General features: G+C 37.7%; 3 protein-coding genes across 7 annotated transcripts in view; 2 read left to right on the top strand and 1 right to left on the bottom strand.

The window, feature by feature from the left end:
- Milt (trafficking kinesin-binding protein milt) overlaps positions 1 to 2,600 on the top strand; it is a 97,853-nt gene extending 95,253 nt beyond the window's left edge. For all 5 annotated transcript variants that reach the window (XM_076809806.1, XM_076809807.1, XM_076809805.1 and 2 more), the window contains 3 exons: positions 237 to 584; positions 998 to 1,200; positions 1,882 to 2,600. In XM_076809806.1, the coding sequence (XP_076665921.1) occupies positions 237 to 584; positions 998 to 1,200; positions 1,882 to 2,364 (1,034 nt within the window). In that variant the 3' untranslated portion in view covers positions 2,365 to 2,600. The remainder of the gene's footprint in view (positions 1 to 236; positions 585 to 997; positions 1,201 to 1,881) is intronic.
- LOC143367742 (alpha-ketoglutarate-dependent dioxygenase alkB homolog 4) overlaps positions 1 to 14,142 on the top strand; it is a 96,559-nt gene extending 82,417 nt beyond the window's left edge. The window contains exons 2-6 of the mRNA XM_076809885.1: positions 8,916 to 9,078; positions 10,786 to 10,911; positions 11,939 to 12,031; positions 12,223 to 12,653; positions 13,911 to 14,142. Of these exons, the coding sequence (XP_076666000.1) occupies positions 8,977 to 9,078; positions 10,786 to 10,911; positions 11,939 to 12,031; positions 12,223 to 12,653; positions 13,911 to 14,061 (903 nt within the window). The 5' untranslated portion in view covers positions 8,916 to 8,976 and the 3' untranslated portion in view covers positions 14,062 to 14,142. The remainder of the gene's footprint in view (positions 1 to 8,915; positions 9,079 to 10,785; positions 10,912 to 11,938; positions 12,032 to 12,222; positions 12,654 to 13,910) is intronic.
- Positions 14,107 to 22,943, bottom strand: part of LOC143367761 (uncharacterized) — a 34,192-nt gene continuing 25,355 nt past the window's right edge. The window contains exons 5-8 of the mRNA XM_076809915.1: positions 18,079 to 18,267; positions 17,645 to 17,815; positions 16,368 to 16,610; positions 14,107 to 15,349 (exon numbers count right to left, since the gene is read on the bottom strand). Coding sequence (XP_076666030.1) covers positions 15,167 to 15,349; positions 16,368 to 16,610; positions 17,645 to 17,815; positions 18,079 to 18,267 — 786 coding nt within the window. The 3' untranslated portion in view covers positions 14,107 to 15,166. The remainder of the gene's footprint in view (positions 15,350 to 16,367; positions 16,611 to 17,644; positions 17,816 to 18,078; positions 18,268 to 22,943) is intronic.

Raw genomic sequence — 22,943 nt, 5'->3', positions numbered from 1 at the left:
AATAACAGTTAAATTTGTTATAAAGTAGAAGGAGCTTAGAATATGTTTAATTGAAATTCAAAAGTGGTATATTATATATTTCTAATGGACTTCGTAATGAATTTGGTCTTTACTATAAGTTTTAATTGTGGATATTACGGGCCAGTTTGTTTTCTAGTAATTTGATGTCTTCTAAGTGGCGCATCTACATAAAAATTAGGTAAACACTGAATTTAATTGTATACTTCATCCTACAGGCGGACTTTTGGAGGAAAGGCCAGGAGTGAAGACCAGAGGAGGCCGCGGCCTGGAAGATTTAGGCCTAGTCACTTATACTCTCAGCGACCTCGAGGAAGATGAAGAATATACCAATCCCGGAAAACTCTTTCAGGACACAGGCTCCATATATACTTTCACTAATAGTACTGTTCTTCATCCCGACGATCACACAAGTGTATCTCCAAGTATTGTGGGTAGTAGAGTTGCAACTGCACCTAGTAGTGCTTTAAATTCTGGAATGAGTACTCCGAGAACATTAAGTAGAAGGAATTCGACTTCAACATTTTCAACAACCCTCGGGCTTGCAAAGATGCTGAATGAGAGAGGTATTTATTAATAAAATAGAAAATGCTTTAATAGTTCTTACAAATTATTTAAAACTAGGCACAGTCTGCGGGGTCAGTAACATTTCAGGGTGATTAATTTCAGTCACTATCTTTCGAATGAGACTGAAACGAAATTAATCAATTTCGTGAAAAAAAAGCTAATTATGCATTATTTACAAAGATATTTAACGTTAAATTTTGTCAAAGTGTTCTTAACGGTCGAGAGGCAAAAACTCGAGCAATGACAATATTTGATACTGAAGTTCGATTTGGTTGTTTCTGGGACATGTTTTTCACATAATACAGTAAACTTATATAATAAATGGTGGAACTGCACACTGCATTGTATAATTACAGAAAAATATTTAGTAAATCGATCCATTAAAATAATGAAAATGTTGCATTGAAACTAGGTATAAAAGCCGTAACGCCTTCTTGTGTTGGAACTCCATGTGGGGAGAGGAATTTTACACCTACCGCGACACCTTGCAATAGTCCTGATGCTAGTCCGCCAGACAGTCGATCTAGTTCACCAACTCCCGAGAGTGGACTTTCTCTGGGATTATTATCCAGTGGAGCAGAATTGTTGAAGAGGACGTTTGGTGGAGAAACAGAGGCATGTAAAAGTATTCCTATATATAGTTCAATATTATAATTTTATTTTAATTAATAATGTAATAGCAAAATATTCTGCATAGTCGCGCGGTATAAAACGTTTGAAGCACGTGTAGCTACATTTCCATAAAAACATACTTAACTATAACTCGATCTTGTTAACGTACATGCAAATTATTTGTAAACTGGATTCGTATAATACTTATCACTTGCAAATGGCGATAGCAAAGGACTTTAAACAAGCAGAAAATACTTTTGTTTAATATTAACGACTTCATTATAGACTCACGCGCATATAACATTTATCATTTCCTCTCCTTAAGTACAAACTTATATCAATGCATGTACTATTGCCAGATGAGAAGAAGAACGACTACCCACAAGCTGAAATGTCACAGGGGGAAGGGGGGAATCGCCGGCTCGCTCCACCTAATTCCTTGCAAACGAAACAAATCACGACAGCCCGCGAATATGGACAGCCGCTAAGAACCTAAAAGGTAGGACTTCTTGGAGAGGATAAGGATGGAGCGAGCGGGCGATTCCCCTTGCCCCTGTGACATTTCAGTTTGCGGGTAGTCGTTCTTCTTCTCATCTGGCAAATAGTATCGTATGCAGAAATGATAAAGATAAATTGAAGATTCACTTTGATATAGTTGAAACATTAGATCGTGTTTGTTAACAGGTGAAAAGAAAGCGGACTACGCTCTCCAGGTCGGAGAAGAAAGCTCTCAGTGGTATCCGTTTGGTAGAAAAGCTCGAAAGAATTGGTATCGACACTATAATGGCTACGACGGTCGGCTCCTCTATCTCTCCGCTAGCGCTCCAAGGTTCTCTGTACACCAGACGCACCGATAGTCCCATGGCTCAGTTAACTTTCCTGAAGAGCTCCATCTCCTCGAGCGGAAGCCAGGAGAAACTATCGCCTTCTTCCTCGATAAGTGATTCCTCGTCAACAAAACGGAAGATCGGTGAAAAGAAGCAAGACGGATCTGCGTCGGGCAGGGAGCAAAATAGACAAAGAAGAACTGGTGCTAGAGCTACGAGGCCTGACCTGGGACAGGTTACGTCTGCGATCCCTGTCGCGGTTACAAAAGAATCGCCTGCGCAATCTGCTTTGGGAACTATTAGTTCGCTTCTGTTTGGGCGAAAGGGTGGATTACTTTGAGACTACTGTCGGTTTGCGTGCTAAGTAAATTATTAAGGGGAGTTCAGATGAAGTTTTAAGAGAATTGTCGGAGCGATGGTAAAATAGGCGATTCAACCTTCTCTGTTAGATTTACATTACAATATTCTCCAACATAAAATGGAAATTATTTTTTTTACAAATGATCTACTTTTTAATGCGTACCCAGTATGGGCGAAAATTTCAACTTTCGACTGTTAATGAGAAGAAAACATTGTTGTACAAAATGCTGAAATTTTACCGTATGAATCTATTACTTTTTTATATAATCTTATAAGCGTTGAATGATATATCGATTGACTGAGGAAACCAGTGGCGGATTTAACAGGGCGGCCGATGAGCACTTGCCACCTGGGCCCCTGCTCGGAAGGCCCACCACAGGGCCCCCCATGGATTTTATCCAAACTATATTTTTTTCTCTGTATTATTACGCTGAGCCCGTTTTCACTAAACTACCGCTTTAGTCTCTCGAAAAATGGGCCCCTGCTCAGAAGGCCCCCCCTAGGGCCCCGTCTTCAAAAATAAATTATGATTTTATCCAAGCACTTTTTCTATACTTTTCTGTAGATTCGCCCCGTTTTAGTAAACTACCTCTTGATATTTCCGAAAAAAATGGGCCCCTCAACGTTTGCCACCTGGGCCTTTTTTTCATAAATCCGCCACTGGAGGAAACATATTACTTAATTACATTACAGTATTTTATAACATTCTGAAGACGTTGATCGTATTTTTCCGTTGGAATGTTTGATTTAAATTGCAAGGATATAACACTTTGTATCCTACACGTCCGTCGTCGGTGTTCAATTACTTCATTTTACTCGTGTGACAAGTTCTGGCATCATCGAACCATTAATTAACAATATTCCCCAATATTACTTAATAATGGTTGAACATTCCCGCAGCGTTAGTAATTTCTTTCTTAATCCTCATGCCTTCGACATCGAATCGTATTTCTGTATAATAAATCGCTGGGAAATGCTTCAAGCATTGCATTTAATGGGATGTTGGTTTCGTAATAAGCGACGCCTCTTGCGCGTCTGTTACGGGAACAAAGGTTGTTGTTTCTTGGAGAAACAGTACAATAATAGTCCAGTATTGTGTTTAATTACATGATTTTATAGGCTGCGAACTTCCGAAATGATTATTTTGTCAACGCTCCGACGATCTGCAATTGTGAAAAACCAAGCTAACGACCCCTTCGTTATTTTTACTTTTAAAAAGCAGCTGCATCACGTGAATTATTTAGTTTTTTAAATGATTCGATGTAAATAAGTGGTTCGTATTTTTAAAAAAGCAATGAAATCCCGTAGACTTGCGTAGGTGAAAGACAAACACACAGTACGTGTAAATGATTATTTGTAGCACACGTCGATTAGTGATAATCGATCCGGATGCGTGCAAACAAGTAATTCGGAGTTATTAGTTTATACATATACGAAACAAGCGGGGGTTAGTGAAAATGTATTATATAAATTAATTTACATTGTATAGAGAATAACACGGTATATTAGTAGTTAATTCTTGAAAATGACTGAAGGTATCGCAGTCATGTAATTACGAAATGCTACAATTTATTCAACGCGATCTTTATTAATAGCGACGACATGTTTTCTTACCATAGAAAAGCAAATGAAATTCTTTTACCAGCGTGCTCAATTTAGCTACTGTATCGTTACTTTGTGTTCGTGGAAAGTTCGATTAATTTGTGGAAGCCCGAAGCATTAGTCATGGAAAGACGAAAGGAACTTCGTTAGTGGTAACTATTTGATACGTTTACTTATTGAATTTCACAAACGCTGAAGCATACAAAAATGACGAGGAAAGTTATAAAAAAAAAATAATAATGCAACGTTACTAATGCACGTAAAGGCAGATAAATTACTTCACACATAGTCCAACCATGGTAAGCATAAATTTATAAACAAAGTGATGTGAATTGCGAGAGGAAATAAGATCGAGCCAGTTACGAGAAATATTGGATAACAATATCGCAGTGAATTTTCTAAGTCGGAGCACAATGTTTAGGGACAGAATTTTTTAGGGTGCTTTAAGTTAAATTATGTTTCTTTAATTAATTTAAAGGATTCGTCATGAATTGATCAATTGGGTTCTAGATTAATTAATTAATGAAGTCACTATTGTTGGTCTCTCATAAGAGACCTCACAGTTAGTGCTGATAATCAATTAATTGTCGATTGATTATTGCTCGATCGTTTGGAATTAAATATCTTTAAATTACTTTATTAGTTATTTACTGAGTAAATAATCTCTTGAAAATAATTTAATAACGAACTGACAATTACCCGATGTGTAGCTGATTTCTAGTCTATTCGCTAATTAAAACCGGATTGTAAAATAGTTGATTATCATAAGTTTAAACACGAATGATGAAAATTTAATGTGTGCGTATGATTATCGATTCTTTTCGTTCTTGTTTTAAGTATACCTGAGATCGAACACGAAATTCTACCTTTATGTAATGTGAAATTAATTGGTCAGTAATGAATCGATCGATAATTGATCAATTATATTTGTAAATAGTTGCCGGGAGTTTTGCTTTTGTTTTGTCTCTTTTTTTTTAATCGATTGCGATTAAAAAAATTGATTGCATTGTATCGAGTGAGTTTTGGTGGTGAAATGCTATTTTTTTTTTTTGTGAATGGACCTCTCTTGTATCATAGAGGGAATTATCAGGCGCAGTCTTGTACATAGACGAGTACCGATTAATAAATGAAATTGAAAAACTTAGAAACTACTTTCATCTTTTCGCCAACTCTCAAATCGCGAATTTCGCCTAAGATTCGGCGGAATAATGGATGGCCAAAACCGGCAGAGAAATCACAATGAATTGAACAAGTATTCCCTTCATAATTAAAAAAATGTTCTCGTTAAAAATCGTACACAGAATAATTGAAACTTTATATGGTATGTGCATACTAATAGCGCAGACGAGGTACGCGGTAGACCTAATTATCCAATGTAAATTATTGTTACATGCCTCGAAGGCTCTAGAGTGCAACGTTATCAGTTCAAAATGGAATACGGTCACAACGCTACGAGAACAGCCTAGTTAACACAAAGTCACGAGATCTCTCGTTTTTCACAAATCAAATGCAAAACAGGGGTTGAAACGGTTCCGCGAATTACCGTTTCAAACTGCTATATATCCGTTCTGACTGAAACAGTGGCTGTACTACCGAATGGCCCCAGTGGCCGATCGACACGAGATTTGTGGGGAGGGGTGGGGAGGGTGTTTGGACCCTAAATCTAAAATTGTTGCTTCGGGAATTTATTAGTTTACGAGATATTAATAAAAAACTTTTAGTATTTCTGTTGACTTATTCCGACATTATGCATTCCACTTTCCAACTTGTTCTGGATATTAGTATTGGTTGGGGTTAGAGTAGTGCGGGGGCGCGTAAAGCGATGTAAGTTTGGAGATTTGAAAAGAAATGCGACATTGTTCGTAAGTATTTTGAAACGTGCGGTGGCAAAAAAAAATGCGATGTACAGTTGGATGTTGCTCTGCAACAATTTCGGTATGTATGTACGATTTACTTTGTTTAAATCTTTAGACACTCAAGGGGGCACGCCACATTAATAAGGGTTTAACTTAAACGTAACTTAAAAAAAAAGATTATTTCAAACTACTTTTGAGAATCAATTTATTTTTCACAGATTTATTATTTAATCATAATTTAAAAGGCGCTTACGCATGGTTGAGGCGAGCCCAGCCTATTGCGAGAGTTTACTGTATAACCGACATATAACCGTTACGGAACCGATATAATATAGAACCGTTTTCACTCGTAACTGTTTCAAGATTATTTCGGTTCTCGTAACTGTTTCGAGAACCGAAACCGATATCATAACTATTTTCAACCCCTGCGCAAAAGGCTGGTCACGAGGTTTCTCGTGTCCGTTTATCATTAAGAGAAACTAAAAGTACAATAAATATATTGAAATTCTCAGTATTTTTTCGATATACGCTGGATCGTTCCTTATCCTACAAGTTCGACGTTGTCTACACAATTTTTTGTCAAGGTTTCGGGCGGTCCAACTCCACTGTTATCTGGTCTAAGACGAAAGAGTGGGGGGAGAGCAGGAAAATTGAAATTTAGCGGGAGATTGTATTAGGCCGGCGCCATATTTGCGTATTCTGCGTGCAGATTGATTTGAAACAGAAGTTAAGTACCTGTTTCTGAAATCAGTAGGTCTTTGTCCGTGGTAGAGTGAGCAGTATAAAACATGCCTAATACATTAAATACAATTCAACTGGTCTGAATTTTGAACATCTCGGTATAATTTCATGCCATGCTTTGGTGCACTCGTCCTGATTACTATACTGCCTGTCTGTTAATTGCCACAGACATTCGTGGCGGCTCTGCACTAAAATTATAAATCTTTCCGTATCGAATATCTTGACACAGTTACGATGTAGGGAAACATTACTGTAAAGCGAATACTGTAGAGTACTGTAAAATACTAAATTAGAAAACTATTGGGATTGGCAAAGCCTAGCTCTACTTGAGCACTTAGTGATCCTCTAGGGAGTGAGCGGACAACGTGTGTGGTCGCTGATTGGTTGCCGCGATTTTGGAGTAAAAGCGGAAGTAGACAGAGAAAGAAACTGTAGAAAAGAAAGAGACAGAAATACTGACGGAAAGAGAGAGAGAGATACTGATAGAAAGAGATAGATATGTTTATTTCCGGTTTTGCTCCAAGGTGGTTGCGGTTATACCGATAACTCCCTAGAGGATCACTATGAGCACTGCGATCAGAGCGCCACCTCGACCGAGTTTCATTGCGATACATTCTGTAGAATGTTAGCGATGAAAAAAAGCCAACCGTGGTAAGCTGTCCCACAATTAAGGCTGGAACAGACACGTCGAGTAATTTAGTCGAATAGCGAGTAATTTAGTAATTTACCATTGTTTTACTAATCTACTTGACTAAATTTTAGTGTTCACACGCGAAAAAGTACTAAATGAAAATGTATCGCAATGAAACTCGGTCGAGGTGGCGCTCTGATCGTAGTGCTCTAGTGATCCTCTAGGGAGTGATCGGTGCAACCGCAGCCATCTTAGAGCAAAACCGGAAATAAACATATCTATCTCTTTCTACCAGTATTTATCTCTCTTCCCGTCAGTATTTCTGTCTCTTACTATCAGTATTTGTGTTTTTTTCTTTTTTACAGTTTCTTTCCTGTCTACTTCCGCTTTTGCTCCAAATCGCCGGCAACCAATCAGCGACGATACACGTTGTTCCAATCACTCCCTAGAGGATCACTAGTAGTGCTCAAGATAGCGTCGATTCGTTTCCCATCATCTGCCATCTTGGCGTTGATTGATTTGACGTCACGGCGCCATCACGCACATGTTCAGACGCTATCCTGACCACTACGAACAGGGCGCCACCTCGACCGAGTTTCATTTACGATATATTCTCATTGAAATACACCCAAGACGTAAAGCATATCCTATAATAGGGCGGTATTCTTAGTCGCTACTTATTTTTAAGCAAATGCTTAAAAATAAGTAGCAACTAAGAGTACCGCCCCGAGAGCACTAAACAGGTGAGTATGCGCATCCGCCATATTGGGTCCTCTAGGGGCGAATTCCACTTACGCTCAAATCGCCCGCAACGCCCGTGGTTCTCGTTTCGAAATTTATGAAAAATCTCTTGGAATATGGAAGAGAAAAAGGCATTATCGGAAACTACAGGTTTTTAAATATAAATGACAACTCGAAAACAGGAATATATAATTTATGATATTCATTTTATTACAAAAACGGAAAATTCGGCGTAAGTGGAATTCACCCTAGATAGAAAAGATTATAGTGTACCCGCCTTTTTGGGTATTGTCAGATTCACTTTATAAACAAAATATACGTTATTAGAGTATTTTATTACATTTATACTCAATCTTCTTGCTCCAGAGGACCCAATATGGCGGATGCGCATACTCACCTTTTTAGTGCTCTACTTGTATCAATATATTAGCATAATCACAGATGTAACAAGGTATGAGACATGAGAGTATGAGGGAAGAATGCTCAGAATGGGGAGATAGAAATGTTTTAGAAGGAACTAGAGTTCGTTGGGCTACATAAGTTTTCTTGAAATGCCGCTTTGGTATGACGAGTATAATTTTTTGTAACTGTCCAAGGGAAAAATGAAATGAACCTAACCTAACCTAACCTAGTGCTCTACCTATTGGCATTTTCTTATTTCCGCTACGCCATCTGGTGGGGACAATTAAAGCTGTCTAATCGGGTTAGTTGTCACCTATTATTGGCAGTATTGGGAATTTCGACTGTTTGATGATCGATTTTGTAAAATTTAACAGACTATTTAATGACAAAAACATTATTGCAATATTTCAATACTTGTGTGACACCCGTCCTGTAACGCGATTGACCCGATTACAGAGCTTACTTTAGTAGATGGCGCTCTCACAATATTTCCCAATACCCCATCTGTGGTGATACCTGACCATACGTGACTGTGTTCACTTTGTTGTCAGTTTTCAGCAGTTTTCAGTAATGCTTGTTTCAGGGACAATGAATTGTCACAGACTAATTTCTTTAAAAGATGGAAACAATTCGACCTTGTGGTTGCAAAGGCATAAGATCGTGTCTTATCTGTGAAAGTGAATATAATATAACGAAGCCGGACCTCAAAACTCAATTAGAGGTTAGAGATGATTTTAGATATTATATAGTTTTAATTAATCAATGGGTATATCGTTGATTCTTCTTTTCTGCTTAAAATTTTATTTCAGTTTCGCTTGGATTATTGTTCGCCGTCCAGAATTATATATATTCCTTTAACATACTTGAATTATATACGTTATTTATATGTCATTTCACATACTGAACGCCAGAGGTGGGTCTGTATCTCACCTATCGTAGAAAAGTGAATTCTCTGCGTGTAGAATAAGACAGTAAATAGCTTAACTTTATTACGTTCGTGTGTTTTACTATATAAAATCATATTGTTTGAAAAACAACGTTGCAGACTGTGGAACGCCGTAATCTGCATGGACATATCGTATTCATTAAATTTAGAATTGTAATAACATACTTATTGTTGAATGATGAATTTTTCCATCCATCTAAAAGTAGAACTGCATCTTTGGATTTCACACTGATTATTGACTGTTTGTAATCTTGAAACTTTACGTTAAGTAAATTGTTTGAAAATGTCTTTCGAATTGGAATTTTATGAGCTGGATTCAATTTACGAACAAAGTTCCTAAAATGGTCAGATTCAATAATAATAAATGGAATGTTACATCCAAAGGAATAATAATGTTGATATATGTAAAAGTTCGAGTATCCTTTGCGCACTAAACATATGAAATTTACTAAAAAATTTCAAATTTGAAATTTCTTTTAATTAAAAATTATAAATAATTATTTAGTTAATTAATTATTTATAATTTCGGTAATTATTCAGAAGTTTTCCATCCTCACCGATTTCAATGATTTTCGGATATGTTGTCGGGGACACGATTCTGAACAACTTTTTCCTATACATGCTACCGCTGCTCGACCTTCGTTTCCGAGATATTCGCGAAAAACTGCTACTAGATGAGACCGGGGCAGATTGTAACAAAAAAGTTTTCCCAGTTTTTTCCTGAAAGTGTTTTCCTCAATCACGAAATAATTTGCGTGATTTACTACTTACATATGTGGTGAATTAATTGCGTGAAAGTACGTGAGAAAATGTTGGACACTTAGTCATCTAGCTTCATCTTAAATAAATCTGAACGTTTGTTACAATGTGCTCCAGTCCCGGGGTAAATTGTAACACATCTATTTTACTTATTTAAATACAAATATGAACACAAATAAACATTTCTAAAGAATATAAATGAAAATACATATCATTATTAAACATTTGATATACATGAGTTAAACAATAATTGCTTATTCATCTGATTCTATCAAAATCTTCTTTTTCGCTTACTTTACTTTTGTCTTTATACTTTTTTTATACTTTTTGGATTCTCGATTGTTCTCTTGTGCCTCTAGAGTATCTTTTTCTGGTGTGTCAGCAAATAGCTTGCTTTATCACCATTTAGAGCGGAGTTCAAATCTCTAAACTCACATCAGTTCGCTATCATGCTTTACGCGTTCCCCGCACTAATCTAACCCCAACCAATACTAATACCCGGGACAAGGTGGAATGTGGAATGCGTTATGTCGGAATAAGTCAACAGAAATACTAAAAGTTTTTTATTAATATCTCGGAAACTAATAAATTCCCGAAGCAACAATTTTAGATTTAGGGTCCATACACCCTCCCCACCCCTTCCCTCAGACTTCGTGTCGATTGGCCACTGGGGCCATTCGGAACTACAGTCCTGTTTCGAATTATAAATATTTTATATTTCAGACATGGCCCACTTACGTCTACTGTCCACATTGTAATAAATCATGGCCTGGCTGGGATCTTTATCTTTACAAAAGCCACCCAGATCACCGTGGAACAGCTATAGAATTTCCTGGTGTTTATATACAGGTATTGCTTGTAACCGTAAATGTTTACTTTAAGCCGCGTATCCACTTGTGCATTCGACCCGAATGTGCATCGGGCGCGCACCGATTTTTTGCTCGTTCGGAGCTCAGCGCGCGTTCGAGCTTGAGTGAAATTTGCGGCGTCCACTTCATGGTATTGTTCGGACGCGATTGCACGCTTTAATGAACCGCCAGCAAGCGGATCAGCCCGAATGCGCGCCGTGCACCGATTGCACAGGTGAATACGCGGCTTTAGGGGAGGCATCTCCGATTTCAGTGACGTTGACATATGTTGTCAAGGTCATCATTTTGAACAACATTTCCCTCTAAACTTTTTGGCGCTCGGCTTTGGTTTACGAGATATTTGCAAAACACTTAACACTAGAACTACCGACGGTTTCACACCCGACGGTATTAAGCCGAGAATCCACCGGGAAGTTAAACTGCTTTTTAAAAAAATTAGCTTCAATACATTCTTATGAGACCGTTTCCACCAAAAGCTACATTAAAATATATCATCGCGTAGCGTAGCTTCGCTTAGCTTCCCGGCTTTAGTATTGGTTGGGGCTAGGTTAATGCGGGAAACCCCATCTTCCTAGCTTTTTATTTTCATATAGAAAAAAATTCATAAAGAATGCTTAATTTTCGGGCAAAGAAAGTACTATGCCTCCTTAACACTGGGCTGTGCGGCCTTATGATATAATATTTTTTCAATGATGAAAAATTAAGAATTGGTATTTATTAAAAACATTTCATTCATCTGCACTTATAAAATGAAAGAAAATTCAAATAATAAAAAAGCATTTGGAGCAGTAAAAATATTCCTTGCTCCGGGTAAAACCCCACTGCTACGCGCTCCAGGTTCAAGCTCTGCCCCAACGCTCTGCCTAAGACACAGTCATAGTCAAGGCCATGCGTGCTAATTTATTAGATGCTGGATTATCTGAATTCTACTGTTTTTAGCTTATGTTAATAGAATTCTATTTAACCTAATACCAACCTTGTTGCATCTCTGTTTTGCACACAAACAGCTAGAATTTCTGAATTCTAATGAAATCGCATCATTGATGAAAGCACTGGATGAGATACCCTGGGAAGCATCTCAAAGTGGAAGAAGGAAACAGGTATTGATACAAAAGAATTTAAATGTATTTAATATTGGAATAAGTAGCAATGTGTTTAAAAATACTAGTAATTAGTTATCGATTGAAGCATTAAGTTAAAGAAATAAAAATTCATCTTGTAACTCTAAAAATTGCTTTCCTGAAATACGAGGGGAGTTTAAATGAATGAGAAACCAATTTTAATAATTCAGAACTTTGGGCCAAAATGCAATTTCAAGAAGAGAAAACTTCGTTTGGGCTCTTTCGATGGTTTCCCAAGATCTACTCGATTTGTACAACAAAAGTTCTCTGAAGTACCTGTGCTCAAGGATTTTCAAACGGTGGAACAATGTACTTTAGAGTACAACCCATTGCGCGGAGCGTCAATAGACCCGCACATCGATGATTGTTGGATTTGGGGTGAAAGAATAGTTACTGTCAATGTCATGGGTGATTCAGTTTTAACAATGACACCTTATCATGGTCCAGATTCAAAATACAATTTGAAAAGTGTTGCACAATATCCGGGCGCATGCAAGACTTTACAATTTAATGGAAATAGTGGAAATGCAGGCGTTCAAGATGTAGCTGTAAGATTACCAATGCCAGAGGGATCTCTTATGGTGCTTTATGGTGACGCAAGGTAGAAGAGTTTTCATGCTTTATATATAGCAGATAATATATTATTATAATAATGTACATGCAATGATGTAAATACTTGTTTAAGGGGGTAGGTTACCCTCGATAGCCCTAAAAAAGGCCTTTTTTCAAACGCAAATTGTAAAGTGATAAATAAGAGTAGAGAGATCGTTTTTTATAGTTTTAATCGCTATTCTATGAGCTTTAACACCAAAAAAGAAAAGTCTAAATATCTCTATGTACATAAAAGTTGTGAGTAAAAACGTAAAGGCGTGTACGCGGTGCACCGTTTGATGGTGAACATAAAATCTCGAAAACCGCTCCAAGGATTTGGATGAAAATTTAATGAGAGATGCAGAAAACCATACCCTACGATGTGTCGGGAGCAGATTTTCGAGATAAATTCTTTAAAAAAAGATAAATATTTTTCATACAAGAAATCGATAAAATCGTATTTTTCAACATAAAAATATATATATTTTTTTTCGAAAATTTGCTCCCGATACATCGCAGGGAATGACTTTCTGCATCTCTCATTAAATTTTCATCTAAATCGTTGGAGCGGTTTTCGAGATTTTATGTTCACCATCAAATGGTGCACCGGGTACACGCCTTTTCGTTTTTACTCACAACTTTTATGTACATAGAGATATTTAGACTTTTCTTTTTTGGTGTTAAAGCTCATAGAATAACGATTAAAACTACAAAATACAATTTGCTTTTGAAAAAAGGTCTTGTTTAGGGCTATCGAGGGTAACCTACCCCCTTAAGACAGTTCTTTTTACGTGACTTGATAAAATAATTGCTTAACCCTCGATTGCCACACCTAATTTTTCGATCGTCGTTGTCACACTGGGTCAATTTGATCCTGTATTTGTTAAATTAAGTCTCAAAAATTCTGAGATAAAGTTTGAACATTGTCGAATATATGCCCATCGTTGAAAGTTGAGATTTAAAGTGTGATCATGCTTAAGAAAAAATTGAAGCAATATGGGTTCCGACAAAAAGTTTTTTGCTTAAAAAATGGCAGGGTCAATTTGACCCAGTGTGACAACCGAGGGTTAAACTAATACAACTTTATACGAATCATTTTACACTGCATGTAATAGGAGTGCAGATACTCGTTTAAATAAAATCTAAAACAGAAACATCTTGCATACTACATAAAATAATATATAATTAACAGATTGTGTTACATTATCACCTATAAATATTTACTGCATTGGTCTAACAAGTATTAAATTCTCTTCTTGTGTTTCAGGTACAAATGGGAACATTGTGTCCTGAGGGAAGATGTGAAATCCCGGCGAGTTTGCTTAGCTTATCGCGAATTAACACCTCCTTATATAAATAATTCATCGCAGAACGAAGAAATCGAAGACATTTTACAGAAAGCCTTAATCTTCCGATGAGCGTGCAGTATAAAATTGGGAAATAAACTTTTCCAATAAAATGTATAATTGTAAAATAGTAAAATACTTTTAATTTTACAATTTCTTATTTGATACAGAAATATATTCAACCTTTTTATACACATTATCTACAATTGCAGGTTTGTACAAACGTAATATATCTAGAATGGAAAAATGTGGTACTACGAATTTGAGATATGCAATAATCGCCCGTTATGAGTCCGTTTTTTTTCCGCCCGTTGAGAGTCCGGCGACTATCCCCACGATTTCTTGGAAGCCTGCGGACGAGAGTGAGAGAACCGGACAACGAGCGAGAGGACACAAAGTTGTCGTCGGGTAGGAAAGAGAGAAAGCATGATACTTTGTCTCGCTCCGTTTTTCAGCTGGAGGGGCCCGCACGCATAGACATATATAGACGGAGCAGAAGCTGAGACTATCGGCGAGGGAAACGGTAGGTTTGGAGGGGAAAAGACAGAAGTCAAATACAGGCTCGTCGGGTTAGCTTCGGAAGCATTCGGCATGCATATCCACTGCGTTACCCGATTTGCCTGTATCGCTCCCCTTACCGCGAATCTTACACCCCCCTCAGCTTACGCTTCGACTATATATGTCTATGTCCGCACGCGGGTCGAGCTGAAAGACGGAGCGAGACAAAGTATCGTGCTATCTCTCTTTCGTACCCGACGGCAACTTTAAGTCGACGCTTTCGTGTCCTCTCGCTCGTTGTCCGGTTCTCTCACTCGCGCCACTGGCTGCGCGGAACCATGTCCGCAAGTCACTATGAGTCCACCGCCAGCCCCGTTCGACGGACTCGGGCGATTACTGTAAAGTATTAACTGTTTCTGCAAAATTGCAAAGAAAAAATATAATTGCACACATGGAAGGAACAGATAGAAATAAATTTGAGACGGAAGAAATTGAAGGAGTAAAGCACGAAAATAACATTTTTCCATGAAATAGATGTATATACTATTTTTTAGAACACCAAAGTGCACAAAAGTTATAATACTTTTATTACGAAAATTTAGAAATATTGTTGTATAACAGCACATGACGAGTTATTAAGTAAATGAATAATTGATTAAACATTTATGGTAAAACAATACTAGGGGTTCTTCGAAGCTTCAGGGCTCATGTAGACAGGAAAAGTAATGAAAGGGTCTGTTTTCCCTAACGGTTGATATCCATTGACCAAGCTCTCTCTTAATTCCCATCGACGTCTCTCCCTTTCTGTTTTCTGTCTTCGAATCGCGTTGCCTAACATGCAGGCAAACATGATTCCCGTCAACTGAAAATGAAGAACGGGAATTCACTTTTCGGTTTCTAGTTCTGTGGTACACAAGAAGTATACTATCACACAAGGTGATTCGTAAATGCGTGTCAATACATCACGATCAATTTTCACACTAAAATAAGTATAAACCAGTATACACGTAAACGTAAATCATATAATATACCATAGTTTCTCACAAGGGAACATTTGTGAACCCACAAATTCTAAAAATTCTGAAATAACTCCTGATTATAACGCAATTTTTGTTTGCTATCCAAATTCACTCTAAGGGGGTGTAATTGATCCCCGAAAATCCGGTTATTTTCCGATTTTGTGTTATAACTCGCGAACTGTAAAATAATTTGTTTTGCCAAATGATAGATCTAATTAAAAGAAGTAACTTTTGTCTTGAAGCTTTTTTCCCATCTCTTACAGTTCGCGAGTTATAGCACAAAATCGGAAAACAGCTGATTTTTCAGGGGTTAATTTCACCCCCTTCGAGTGAATTTGGGCAGCAAACAAGAATTGCGTTGTAATCAGGAGGAAATCCCCTACACATTCACAAAGTTTCAGAATTTTTAGGGTTCGGGATCTTCCCATGTCAGTTATAGAAGATTAAAGGAATTGCTCGAAGTAACTGTCCTGTGTGCCAGTAATTTATGGGCGAATTCCACTTACGCCCAAATCGCCCGCAACGCCTGTGATTTCCATTACATATCGCGCTCGCGGTGGGCGATTTGGGCATAAGTGGAATTTGCCCTATATAGTCTATATAATAAATTATAAGTGCTCCTCAAAGAAAGCTATATATAATTATAAAATATTTTGAAAATTAAATTCACTTAAAAATTATGTTCGGTGAGATTAAAATGTATACATCCAATTTTGAAGTGGTCAAAGAAAATATCCACAGTTTATAACTATAAAAAAGATTGTAAGTTTTATTTTGGTGGATGTATTAATTTCTTTAAATAGGTTATATAATTTTCTGGAACTGCAGCGAGTTTAGAATAAATGTGATAAATATGGAAACCTGAATGAGTGCGATGGCCACAGCTCCAGTGCCAATGTAGAGTGCACTCCTGTGCACGATATCTGAAAGGCGGCTGATACATCCAGTTACATAAGGATAGCTCATGATTTCTTCGCTATCAGGAGAGCACGCAATACCTTCACTGATACTTGCCCCACGACAGCAGGATTTTGGGAATTCTATTCCAGTCTCTTGTATAATAGCTTGCCAATCTTGGTATCCGTTATATCCGCAACAATGAAGCTGCAGTTATATAAAATATTTCATTACATAGAATGTATCATGCAGTAAACATAAACAAGTATGTTTCCCAATGAATATTTTTGGATATTCTTCCAAATGGCCCCAGTGGCCGATCGAGATGAGGTTTTGAGGGAGGAGTGGGGAGGGGGTGTGGACCCTAAATCTAAAATTGTAGCTTCGGGTATTTATTAGTTTCCAAAATATTAATAAAAAATTATTGTTCATTTTTTTTCTAATTTTTTTTAACGTAGGTGCAGGCACCCCTACCCGGCGACCCTCCCGTCCCCCCAAACTGTTTTACGAACTGCTAGACGCGTTCCCCTTACCTCCGCGTGCTCCTCAGGCGCCGGAAAGGCAAGCGTATTTAGCTGAAATTCAAAGTCAATTTTCTCGAAAACGAAGCGCGATATTAAAAAATTGTATTGTATATTTTTGTCTTATTTTGGCTTGTAAAAAAACAAATATTCTATCAGTAGAATAACACCCTACATAGTAGGATGGGTCGCATTCGCAAGTTGCTGATTCAAATCTCCAAACTCACATCGGTTCGTTACCATGCTTTACGCGCCCGCAAGCGGCCGCGCACCCCCCTCACTAATTAAGTCCCAACCAATACTAATACCCGGGACAGGGTGAGAAGTTTTTTATTAATATCTCGGAAACTAATAAATTCCCGAAACAACAATTTTAGATTTAGGGTCCATACACCCTCCCCACCCCTTCCCTCAAACCTCGTGTCGATCGGCCACTGGGGCCATTCGGAAGTACAGCCATATTTTTAATAGCGTATTCGGACGGCCGTACTGGTGCGCACTGAGTGCGAATTTTAGCCAATCGAAAGCGAAAAAGTTCACACTCGATGTGGAAGAACTCAAAGAGGCTGCACATGATAAAAATCTTTATTCTTCATTTACTGTTAATGAATGAATATTTTAAAATCTTAATTTAATAGCCTCACTGAGTATTTTATAAAACTGTTTAATTTTTATCGAAGGGTAAATCATTTATATGCATTCTAAGAATTTGAATATTACCCGGGATTGAAGAAAGTCAACGGCATCTGTAGTTTCATTATCTTTTCCATAATCCAGCATAGTATGCTTAATGTTCGCAGCTGCGAAATCTTCTATTTCATTCTGAAGGCTGAAAGCTGTAATTGCAGCAGCTAACTCCAATACAAGGACTATCGAAAGGGATACTGCAAACTGTAAATATAATTATTTTTATTTGTTTTCTATGGAACTAGCTGAAGTACAGTTTATAATACTTTTTTCTTTTGAAATTCTAATAAATAGTGTCACAAGATACAGTCTTCAATTTTTGAGATGCAGAAACAACGTTAAAGTAAACAGCCCGAATAAGGAGCATAAGCACAAGGGTGCTCAAAATGTTTATTGAAATAAAATGTTAAACAATAATGACGTAATCAGTCAGATAAGGATCGTAAGATAAATCGCAAGGTGCTTACCACAAGAACCATACAGGTGCTTTCCCTTACAGCTCCACAACATCCTAGGAAAGCTATCATGAAGACCAGAATTCCAGCAACAATTAAAAGACTTGCTGGAGACACGTGGCTTAGGTAAGGAGAACGAATGAAGTCTTTATTCACTGCGAAAATAGTTGTCCCAACAGATATTATCATTATTCCCGTTATCTGCAATGTGAAGGAGTTAAGGGTGAAAATCCGAGATCCATAAATCAACTTGGAAATTCACGAGTTGTTACATTAATAAGTATCATGAAATTGATAAAAGTTATGGAAAGACAGAAACAAGTTGCAAAGAAAATATGATTTTTTTCATTTTTTTTTCTGCTTTTGCATTAAATTTTATTTTACGTAAGAGATTCACTGTGAAAGAAACATTTTTTATTTTGCAGTTTCGTGATAACAGATTCATAGAATTTAAGTGGATTATCAAATTTCCAAATAGATACTCTTATTAAATATTGTGCAACACAAAATTTAATTTGATTCATTATTATCTATTAACAGGAGTAACTAAAGATCTATATAGCTTCACTCAAATAAAGCGACTAAATTAATCTATTAGTATAAATATATTTTTTCATTCTCTATCTCTATAGTTAATTTTGTGTTTTTTGCACAGAATTTTTAGTACGTTTAAATCCCTACAATTAATTAATGGTACCTACAACAACTCAAGGCAAGTGACGTCCTCACATCTCAATTAAATACGATTTAAATTCAAATGCCACGTGAGTACAGACTGTCTAACAAGAGCGTGACCGGCATAATTTCAAAACTGTTTATTATATTAAAGTGTAAATGATGCATACATATTTTACCCACTTACAAGGGAACACCGCGAACCCGGACTCACCGATTGGAACGCAAGTTTGTGGGTTTTTAGAGTGATTCAAACAAAGAACAACGGTGTCTTTCATTTGGGCCCTGTCACCCTTTAAGGGGGTGAAAACTAACCTCAAAGTCAAATTGGCACTTCCACTTTTTCGCGTATGACTCTCAAAGTACAACCGACAGAAAAAAATGTTTCAAACAAACGTTTAATGGTGCAATAAGCGCTACAAACATCTGTTAACAAAATTTTGAAAAGAGTTTTTTTGTCAATTATATATATTTTTTTAACTCTGTTCAAAATTTTGTTAACAGAAGTTTGTAGCGCTTATTGCACCATTAAACTTTTGTTTTAAACATTTTTTTCTGTCTGTTGTACTTTGAGAGTTATACGCGAAAAAGTGGAAGTGCCAATTTGTCTTTGAGGTTAGTTTTCACCCCCTTAAAGGGCGATAGGGACCCACATGAAACCCACAAAGTTGCGTTCCAATCGGTGAGTCCGGGTTCGCGGTGTTCCCTTGTTTAGTGATCCTCTAGGGGGTGATCGGTATAACCGCAGCCATTTTGGAGCAAAACCGGAAATAACATAACCTAAACGTTTATCTATCTCTTTCTATTAGTATTTCTCTCTTCTTCTGTCTGTTTCTATCAGTATTTCTGTTTCTTTCTTTTTTTACAATTTTTTTCTCTGTCTACTTCCGCTTTTGCTGTCTACAGCGCTTTTATATTAATATGCTGTCCAATCAGGGATCGGCGGGCTTAAGCTACCGCTGATGCAGGGGGAAACACCTACAGGAGCGGTGGTAATGATGCGTGATTGACGCAGGCGCAGTTCTCAGTCAAGAGAGGTTTCTTAATTACACTCCGGTATTTTAAATTCTGAGGAAATAAACGACCCCGAATACTTTGCCAGGATATCCGTAAATCCTTTTTCTTTAATCTGGCCTGTCCTTGTTGTAAAGATAATCGAGTATTCGAGAAAAACATGTTCCCAATCTGTTTCTCCTCCTTATCTGTCGTCTTACGCTTCACACCACGTTCCGGCAAGTCATCAACGGTTTTTGTCTCCTCAAACCGCTTTAACCAATTGTTAACAAACGCCTTCGGTTTCTTTATGTACTTCGCAGCCGCTTCTCGTGACATTTTAGGTCCTTTCGGATGCGCACAGAGAAAGACGGCTTCGAATCGCTTAGCGTATGCGGCCCTCATAGTTACAACGTCGTTTCCTCACGAATCTTGGGAAGAAACTGCGACTTTCTCTATAACCTATTTACAACACGCCATTGGGGAAGAATCAAGGTAGGGGAGATCGGGAATAGTGTTCTGATTATTGCAACTGTTTGTTTAGTTTGTGCATATTTTTGGAATGTAGTGTATAAATAGGGAAACTAGGCACAAAGTAAATAAACAGTTGTAATAGTCATGACACTATGGGGGCAATTGTAAAAGTGTCCAATGTTACCCCGTGTCCAAATTATCCCCGGCCTCCCCTACCTGCACGTTCATGAATTTTCCCGGTAATTACATCCAGATCAAATTTATGGCAGTCATGCTCTTGTTACACAGACTGTATATAGTACGTAATTATTCGTTGTTGACAGTTTGAATAAAAAATCAATTAATGTAATGTTAGCTACTAAGAATTGATAAATATATTATAAACGCTCGTTTATTTAAATGATTTTATTTAATCGTACGATTAATTCCATAATTCCCTCTAAAAGAGGTTGTCGACCCCATGTTGTTTGAAAAGTGCTATATTTTTTCACCCAGTAGAGATATCTGCGTGGAAAAGACAGTAGAATTCTCTTATCGATATCAAAGAGATTACAGACTTATCTAAACTGATAAAACGAGCCAGTTACGTCTGTGAGGCACCGCGGTTTCTAACTTTAATGCGGATCACAGAAAATGGGAATTTTCTCACGCAGCAGGGAACAGTAAATACGTTCTGTTAATTCCAAATCGTCATTAGCAAGCGATGGGAAGGATTACGATCAATTGATAAATTCCTATCACTCCAGATGGAGTGCGTACACCCTGCTATAGAAATTATTTTACACCCGCCATCTATATACATATTATTACAAACGTCACCATCAATTTTTACGACACATAACGATCTATGTAGATTTTGGTCTCTGGTTCTCAATTCTAGCGGCGATTTCCGTACCCCTTATTTCTTAAATAACTTCTGAACCTCGTACCAAAGTTTTCTACGAAACATTCGTCAACAGCGTTACGAAATCTAAAAATAACATGTCGGGTAAACAAAGATGCGCAACATTCTGTAACTTGCTGTCGCTACTCCATCTGATTATACGAACGACAACCCATCAAGAATAGACATCGCTCTTCCACTGCTTCGCAATGAAACGTAGCATAATTTTCATGTGCAGAAGCGCCATAAATTACTATAATTCATTTTCCTCGACGCCTGCCATCTGCTGCGTTTAGACCAAACGAACGAACGCTCGTTTGCCCCCACTTCGAAAAAATTCGTGCTCGTTTAGTGTAAACGCCGAACGTTCTCTATACATTCTCAGCATTTGTTTATAAAATCAAACGAGCATTCCGAAACGTTCGGCGAATTATCTACCGCGCATATACGAATGCCCCTTCAGGCTTGAACTCTGTCGAAGTGGGGAGCGAGCCGAGCGAGCGAGAATTCGTTCGTTCGGTCTGACGCATCTGTTCCGCGAGGTGAGGTTAGGTTCCCTCGGATGTGTTCTCTATTTTCGTCGAGAACAGTGGGAACGAAAGCAGTAAATATGACAGCGGCAGGGATAGAAGGGGGTAAGAAAATGCAAGGTGTCGATGGCTCGCAGCGTTGCAAGCCTTGGCTCTTGCACGGTAATAATTCATCGGGGTTGACCTCGCGCAGCCGATATCGATCCATCCTGCTGGCTGTCCGAGCAATACCGTAGACCTGTGATCCACGTCGAGGGTTGACCTAACTTGTTGAATCTCAGGGCCGAGCATGGTTTATTCTCGTTACTGTTTCTCCTCTCGTACAGCAGGAAAAATCGACGTCGTCGCATTTAGTATCGTCATCGCCAGCCTCGACCGCGTTTGTCGTTCTCGTTTTCATCCCCCCGAAGGAACTTGATTAATATATGTATCTGGTGCCTGCGCGTCTAGCCGTTGTTCACCTTTAGACGGGCTACTTCGCCGACAAATACCGCTACTGGATTTCTCGAAATTTTGCGCGCTATCATCTACAGCTCGTTCCAAGCTAAACTGTATTCTTTGAAACTGACTTTCTTTTGTACAACGTTATCCTTTATTCGTTCACGTGGACGCCTCTGTGCGTGCTCGTTTGCGTATTTAAGTAATCGATTGGGTAATTAAAAGAATTGTTCCCACTCGGGCATTGAGGGCGCTATAGTATGAATTGCAGGACAGTCCGTGTGCACTTTAATATTTATTTTCAATATTTCTGGCTAAAGTATGTATACGCAATTATTTTTTAAATTATTAGAGATAACACTAGACTTGTATTCTCTGCAAAATTATTGCTTGCAAATATTTATTACAATCATATTTTTATACTGCGCGCTTCGGAAGAAATGTAACGAAATAAATAAGAAAATCAATCTTCATGAGTCATACATATTAGGGCGGAGCGATACCATAGGCGAAAATTTAAATTTGAATTTTCAGTTGGCCTGGGTGCAAGATAGTTGTCTTTTGAATAACCAAACACAACGGTAAAACAATTTTTGGAAAATATTCATGTCTGCAGGTTCCTTATTCTCCTAAAAATTATGATTATATGATTATTTAGGAGAAAAAGGAATCTGCAGACATGAATATTTCTCCAAATTTTTTGGACAACTATCCCGCACCCAGGTCATTTGAAAAATCAAATTTAAATTTTTGCCCATATAGTATGATTATATAATCATTTTTAGGAGAAAAAGAAACCTGCAGACATGAATATTTTTCCAAATTTTTTGGACAACTATCCCGCACCCAGGCCATTTGAAAAATCAAATTTAAATTTTTGCCCA

Source organism: Andrena cerasifolii, chromosome 4 (genome assembly GCF_050908995.1).
Source record: "Andrena cerasifolii isolate SP2316 chromosome 4, iyAndCera1_principal, whole genome shotgun sequence".
Lineage (NCBI taxonomy): Eukaryota > Metazoa > Arthropoda > Insecta > Hymenoptera > Andrenidae > Andrena > Andrena cerasifolii.
This window is presented reverse-complemented; position numbering and strand designations above follow the sequence as displayed.